The sequence below is a fragment of the Frankliniella occidentalis genome, unplaced genomic scaffold (genome assembly GCF_000697945.3).
Source record: "Frankliniella occidentalis isolate FOCC.00 unplaced genomic scaffold, Focc_3.1 Scaffold84, whole genome shotgun sequence".
Taxonomy (NCBI): domain Eukaryota; kingdom Metazoa; phylum Arthropoda; class Insecta; order Thysanoptera; family Thripidae; genus Frankliniella; species Frankliniella occidentalis.
The window spans coordinates 1,065,039-1,072,196 of NW_026267213.1; the positions used below are offsets into that span (position 1 = coordinate 1,065,039).

Here is a 7,158-nt window from a genome sequence, read left to right on the forward strand (position 1 = left end):
CAGCTATTCTGGAAGTAAGTTATTTACAACTCTATGGTTAATGTGGCTTGCCCTGTTCAAGAAACTTCTAATTGCATAATCCCTATTCCTGAAAATGGTTCTTCTTAAATTTCTAGATAATCTTTGCAGCCGTGCGTCCATTACAACTGAGGTCCACCTTCTGGCCCTAGAGACTTCCACTCCTTCTCCACTTATTGCTTCAACGTCAAGAATGGCATTGTTTTCAAGGACCTTCAGGGCCTCAATGAATTGCCACACATTTGGGCGGTGAGCACCAACTTTGTTGTGGAGCATGCGGTTGTGGCTCTCACACGCATTGTTTGTGCGGTCTGCTTTGTTGAAGAAACACATCCAGCCTCTTCGCCTGTTGTTGGCAATCCATTCATCATTGACATAGTTGAAAAAGCCACGCATGAGGTAATAAACAACGGCATTCCGCCTTCGTATATCTCCCTTGATAATTTGAAGTGCCCGCTCAAAATATTGTGATGGCAGTAAAGAAATTGCTACTGCTTTCATGAGCACTTTTTTAATATCAGGAAAATGACGCATGTACCTCACCAATCTTAAATTCTTGCACTTCTTGATGAAGGCGCTGCATAGATGGTACAGGCATCCCTGGATTGAAGCTCCTAGCAAAGAAAAAGACCAGTTTCAATGAGAGATGTAATGATATGTATTATTTCAAATAGTTGGTGGCTGTAGTAGATGTACTACAAGAAATATGTAAAACATACTTGGAAATTCAATTTGCCATGCTCTTTGCTGGGGATACTCAAAATCTGTGATGATCTTCCTTGGATTTATAGCAGTTTGGTTTTTCAGGAACTGAAAAACAGCCCTGTAGGCTGAGATTGTGCGCCTTTCCATGAGGACCCAACAAAGAGGAACCACCTGTTTAAAAAACCAAAAAAGGGACAATGGTATTGATTATAATTTTCAAACTTACATTAAATTTGTGTAATTTATAATTATAACTTCTTACATGAGTCTCCCATGTGGTGACAATACAAAACAATTGACTACTTCTTGGTGTTGCAGGTCTTGATTTGAATGTACCATCTGCATGGAGCACCTCTGCTTCACCTAGTATCCACTTCTGCTCCTCCGACATGAAGATGACATGATGGCTCCCATCTCTGGCGGTCACTGATCCGGCGTAAATGAAATCATCCCCTTCAGTTTGTATGATATGGGCATTATTAACGTCCAGCAATGCCGCAGACAGCTCCTCCAATGTTTGAGGAATCTCAGGGTATGTTTCAAGTCTTGCTCTTCTCATTGATGACCTGAGTCTTGGAAGAGTCATCCTTGCCCGGACTCTCCTACTGTATCTGCAAAAATATTTGCTTTGTTAAAGCGACTAGGCATATTGGGTTGAGTTCTCAATTTATATCTATAGTATGTGGCAGGATAGGAGAGCTGAAATGACAGCAGTAGTACTGTTTTTGTATCAAAGATATTTTCCCTCCAATATTTACCTTCGGTTTGACCTTTGGTTGTCCAGGATTTGACGGTAGGAAACCCATTTTTGCTCTCTGCAATCATTAAGCACTTGCCGGTGGAATGCTCTCTCCTCCACCAGGTCAGGGTTTGGGGGGTGGTTGTGGTTTCCTCTGTGAGTGAAGCCAGCGCCCATGTCGTACAGAATTGCCCTACCTTTGCAATTTAGTGTGTCATATTTCATACACTTGAAGTAGATTGAATTTTTATACTGCCTGTTGAAGTGGTATGCATGGCCATTGTCCCCAAGGTGATAGAAGAATGTTTCTTCTCTAAATCCCTTTTCTTGGATGAGTCTGACCACTCCTCTTGTCAATCGAGACGTTAGTATAAGCAGACTGCAATCAAATCGACTTCAGTTCACAGCAAATTCAACGCTAAATTCCTCAATAAGCCTAAAGAAGCAAAAAAGTCTTACCAGAAAATGAGCCATATCACCCATTGTATGTTTTGCTTCATATTGGATAATGACTAACTCAAGAAGCAGGATATATACCTCAAATAAGACGAACTTTAAGAAAGAGAATATTTTGAATGAATTGTCGAAAGATTTAAACTTTAAATATACCTCCAAAACTTAAAATAGGTATATAGTTCTAATTATACGTGTGAAGAGGGTTAAGCTTTAAGAAAAACTTGGATGAGCTAAAAACTCAAAAACGACCAAACCTTGCGCGTTGGCTTAGACATGAAAGTGTACCACTGATAACAAACAAACGGTGGAGCGCCGCGCGCCAAGAGCGGCTTTTGTTTTTTGCTCCCCGATTCGATGGAATGCCCTTTTTAAAAGTGCTGCCAACCCGCTCACGTTGACAAGATTTAAACTAATAAACAAGTTAAAGTCAAGCCTAATTAACTCATCATTTATCACTTAAAATTTCCTCTATGTTTAATCATGCTTTTATTTTCAGTATGTGCCGTTGCACTCCCGTAATAATACAATGAATGATCAGCTGCATCTTATGGCCAACCTGGATGGAGGCGGGTACTTTGCTGTCGGCAATCACTCTGCTGTTTGACTCCTTTGTTCTCTCAGCTCAGCACTCAGGCAAAGATAGGAGTCTAGAGTTTCGGCGAACGTTCAAGCCTCGCTGCTAAAAATAAAAACTAAGGTAAGTGTATGAAAAAAGGAGACATCCTCCACACCAACGTTTTCCTGCTTTACGGCCGAACAATTTATTAGTGGGGCTGGTGTTCAATTTTTGGGAAGTCTGGTCGATACGACGGACGTTTTTTGCCAAAGTCAATTGGTAGTAAATGTGGAAACGCTTTTTTGAACAAGTTGAAGTTCTTTGGATTGCGTTTTTGCTAGCCGAATGTAAAAGATGTCAAGAAAACTGTCTTTTTTCATTGAGGATAATAAATGAGGTAACCGTATGACAGCAATTTTACTGTTGTTTTTTTTTTATTGCTTTTCTCTAAAACCAGCCCTAGTAAAAAAGGCTACACTATTCCATAATTTTCATTCAACGATAATTTTTTTGTTTGATAAAGAAACATGCAATTACAACATGGACTCCAAAATGACACCTTTTGAGTTCATTGTAGTCATATGTCCTAGTGGCATTGCTTCTTTACTGAACATTTCTATACGTAATTAATATTGTTACCACTAGTTTGTTTATTGAACCTTCACGTTCATATTTATTTTCAATGTGGGCAGTTTTCTTAAAGCGATGTTGTTGCAAATGCTAATTGTACTTTGACTTATTGATGTTGCAGTTGATTTGCATGCAAGTCATAATTTGTTTTAGTAACCGCACTGTTTTTTTTTTGTTTTTTGCAGATGCCAAGGAGGGCTAAAAGTAGTCACCCCAAACCCAAACCCCCCAAACAGAATTATCAACACCCTGAAAGGAAGCACAATCGTCGATTCCGAACTCAACCTTCACCTCATTCTCCCTATCCTCCATGTGCCCCACACCTTTACCCCTCCGGGCCATATCATCCACCCTTCCATTACCACCCTTACCCTTCTCCGATTCAGTATCAAGTACATCCAAATCGACCTTATGCGGCACCCCTATTGTACCCACATTCCCACATGCCTCGTCCCTACTTTCCTCCAGTTCACTATCATTCTGTGTCAAAAAAGAGGAAGCATATTGCAAAGCCCTCAACACAAATGAACAAAACTAAGCAGAAGGTGAGTTGGAAATTTATCCGATTTAATATAGTCAAAGAAGTAAGCTGAGTAGGATCCAGCTCAGAATGTGTTTTGCTGATTCTTTAACCTTAAGATCTATTTCAATTATCTATCTGACTCGTATACAACAATTATACTTCTAGTAATTGGGACAATGATTTACAATTTGTATTTCCCCCCTTAGATTGTCCAATCTTCTTCGGCTCTAGGAGGTAATTCATTTGATCCATCACATGCGAAGGTCTATATGGAGGATAGCGCCTTGGACTTGACATCACATCAGGTATTCTATCCATGACTGTTGCATAAAAAAATTAACATAAATTGTCGATGACAAAATTTAATATTTTTATCAAGCTTTTTTTCATCTTTGTTTTTTTAACTAACTCTTTAGGTTTTTGAGATTTTACAGTGTAGTAGAATAAACCAGATGTTATAGCATTTCCATAATGATTTTGAACATTTTCTATTTCCTCGCAGAGTGGTCAATCTTCTGCAGCTCAAGGAAGTAGTAATACTCTCACAATTTCATCAAATATGCCTCCTCCGCAATCTCTTCCTGCTAAGACTTTTTCATATGATGAATCATTGGAAAGGGGTCCTACGAAGAATCTCTTCTACTTGTCCAGGCCCAAGGTACATCAAAAAGTTGCACCTAACTATTTTTGTGAATTGTCTATGTCAAAAATGAAAGTTTGCACCAACCTTATATTTTTATTTTTTCTGTGGCATCACTCTTCTGAGATCTATGTTAACTAACTGTAAAGATTTTTGAGATTTGATGGTGTTTTAGAATAACTAGATGTCATTCTTAGCATTTCGGACACTGACTGTGAACTTTTTACTGTCTCATCACAGACTGGCCAATATTCTACAGCTCAAGAAAGTAATTCTATTTACACAAATTCATCAAACCTACCTCCTCTGCAATCTGTCCCTGCTTTCAAGTCTTCTTTTTCTGGTAATGAAGTACCTACCAAGAACCTTCGTATGCAGTACCCCTTCAACTTGACCCAGCTCAAGGTACCACATCTAAGACTGTTGCATGTTGCATGTTACAATTAGTGGAAACGTTCCATGTCTAAAATTACAGTTTGCACTAAACGTCGTGCCCTTGAATCTTTTTCTGGATTAAGTTGAACCATCTGTCTACAGTTTTTATTAATAATATATAAGATGTAGTATGGCAGGTTGTAGGATAACCAGATGGTACTTCTAATATTGTAACAATGAATTATGTTTGTAATTTCTATCTCATTAACAGAGCAGCCAAAGTAGTTCATCTTTTGGAAGTAATTTGAAAACATGGTCCAAATCACCTGCCCTCAACAATAAGGAGACTTATTGGGATGAATCTCACTCAGGGCACCATATGCAGGACAGTTCCTCCAATTTTGTCACTCATAAGGTACTATATACAAGACTCTGGCTGAAAAAGATTAGCGTATTGTGTTTTGGTTAAAATAAAAACTTTAATGCATGCCTCTTGTTTACATTTTGCACCATTTTGTATTAAATGTAATGTACATACATACTGCTTGGTCAATATACATCGACTGGTTTATAATTGTAGTGATTTTGACCATGAGTTAACATTGTTATTTTTTCACAGGTAAGGCAATATGATTCCACCCCAGGGAGTACTGATGACGACAACTACCAGGAGTTGATTAAACTGGCAAGAAATATTTCTGGACAAAACGCTGAGCCGCCTGTGTGTGATACAGCTGAGAGGGGACCTTCCAGTTATTCTGGGTGTCAGGTACTTTGAGCTATACTAAGTTCCCTGTTCGTCTCAGCATTTCGACTCTTATTTTGAACTTTTCTCTTTCTCCTCACAGAGTGACCAATCTTCCGCCGCTCAAGAAAGTTATTCTTTTAACACAATTTCATCAAATATACCTTCTCTGCAATCTGTACCTTCAAAGACTTCTTTAAGTTGTGGACCATTCCAAAGCGATAGTATGATGAAGCCCTTCAACTTGTCCACACTCAAGGTACATCAATTAAAGAGTTGCACAAAACTATTTGTGTGAATTGTCTATGTCAGAAATGAAAGTTTGCATCAAACCTTTGTTTTTGTTTCTGTCTCACCACTCTTCTGAGATCTATGTTAACTAACTGTAAAGATTTTTGAGATTTATAGTGTTTTAGAATAACCAGATGTCATTCTTAGCATTTCGGACACTGATTATGAACTTTTTTCTGCCTCATCACAGGCTGGCCAATATTTTGCATCTCAAGGAAGTAATTCTATTAACAAAAATCCATCAAATGTGCCTCCTCTGCAATCTGACCCTGCTTCTATGTTGTTCGATCATGAAGTACCTCCCAATAAGGGTGCTACGGAGTATGCCTCCAACTTCAACCAGCTTAAGGTACCGCATCAAGACAATTGCATGTCAGGATTAGTGGGAACGATCCATGTCTAAAATGACAGTTTGTACCAAACGTCATGTCCTTGAATTTTTTTCGGGATAAAGTCGAACCATCTGTCTATATTTGTTGTTAATAATATATAACATGTAGCTAGGTTGTAAGATAACCAGGTGGTGTTTTTAATATCCTGACAATGAATTTAGATTTGTATTTTCTATCTCATTAACAGGAGAGGAACCAAACTAGTTCATCTTTTGGAAGTAATTTGAAAACCCTGTCCAAATCATCTGCCCCCGAAAGTAAGGAAAGTCGGGATGAATCCCATTCAGGGCACCATATGCAGGACAGTTCTTCCAATTATGTCACACCTAAGGTACTAATTCAAAACTCTTGCATGAAAAGATTACCTTATAGTGTTTTGGTCAAAAAGAAAAAGACTCTTGCATGAAAAGATTACCTTATTGTGTTTTGGTCAAAAAGAGAAAAGACTCTTGCATGAAAAGATTACCTTATTGTGTTTTGGTCAAAAGAAAAAAAACAAGCTGTGTCATCTGTTATTTCAAATCCGCCTTCTTTTCTCAGGGTGATACTAATACGATGGAAAGAGGTTCCCACCACCCATCGTCTTCTCCACCATCTGAGACTGAGAACTCTTCTGTGCAAAAGGTATAGTATTTGTACTTCCTCCTCCCTCTCTGGCCACTCTAGTTATCACTTAGCTTTTCACTCAGCTTTGTGGGTAATCTGAGAAGTATAAGTAAATCATGATTTTCCAGCCATTTGATTTTCCAGTTCTTTGGTTTATTGTTCAGATTCGTGAAGGACCTCCAATTGTTGTAGTATCCATGTTTTCTGACAATGAGGATTGAGTTGTGAATAAGTCTTTTGTACATTTATGTATTTCATGGGACCTAAGATTCTGAAACTTGACAGAGCTACTGATGATGCCCTAAATGTCTGAACTATATTGCTTGGGCTTTCAGACTAGTTCCCCTGGCTTATTCTTTTTACTGTCTCATCACAGACTGGCCAATATTCCGCCGCTCAAGAAAGTTATTCTTTTAACACAATTTCATCAAATATACCTTCTCTGCAATCTGTACCTTCAAAGACTTCTTTAAGTTGTGGAC

General features: G+C 38.4%; 2 protein-coding genes across 2 annotated transcripts in view; one reads left to right on the forward strand and one right to left on the reverse strand.

Annotated features, from left to right (window-relative positions):
• Positions 1–3: 3 nt before the first annotated feature.
• Positions 4–2,420, reverse strand: LOC127749731 (uncharacterized). The gene is made up of 4 exons (XM_052269139.1): positions 1,482–2,420; positions 986–1,334; positions 738–894; positions 4–632 (listed from the first exon to the last, which is right to left on the reverse strand). Exons 1-4 carry the CDS (start codon positions 1,685–1,687, stop codon positions 4–6), a joined length of 1,341 nt encoding a protein of 446 aa, XP_052125099.1. The 5' UTR covers positions 1,688–2,420.
• Positions 2,421–2,473: 53 nt separating this feature from the next.
• LOC127749730 (uncharacterized) overlaps positions 2,474–7,158 on the forward strand; it is a gene marked incomplete in the record, with an annotated part of 5,616 nt that continues 931 nt past the window's right edge. The window contains 11 exon segments of the mRNA XM_052269138.1: positions 2,474–2,615; positions 3,290–3,649; positions 3,834–3,932; positions 4,130–4,285; positions 4,508–4,672; positions 4,914–5,057; positions 5,262–5,411; positions 5,491–5,646; positions 5,869–6,027; positions 6,258–6,401; positions 6,611–6,694. Coding sequence (XP_052125098.1) covers positions 3,290–3,649; positions 3,834–3,932; positions 4,130–4,285; positions 4,508–4,672; positions 4,914–5,057; positions 5,262–5,411; positions 5,491–5,646; positions 5,869–6,027; positions 6,258–6,401; positions 6,611–6,694 — 1,617 coding nt within the window.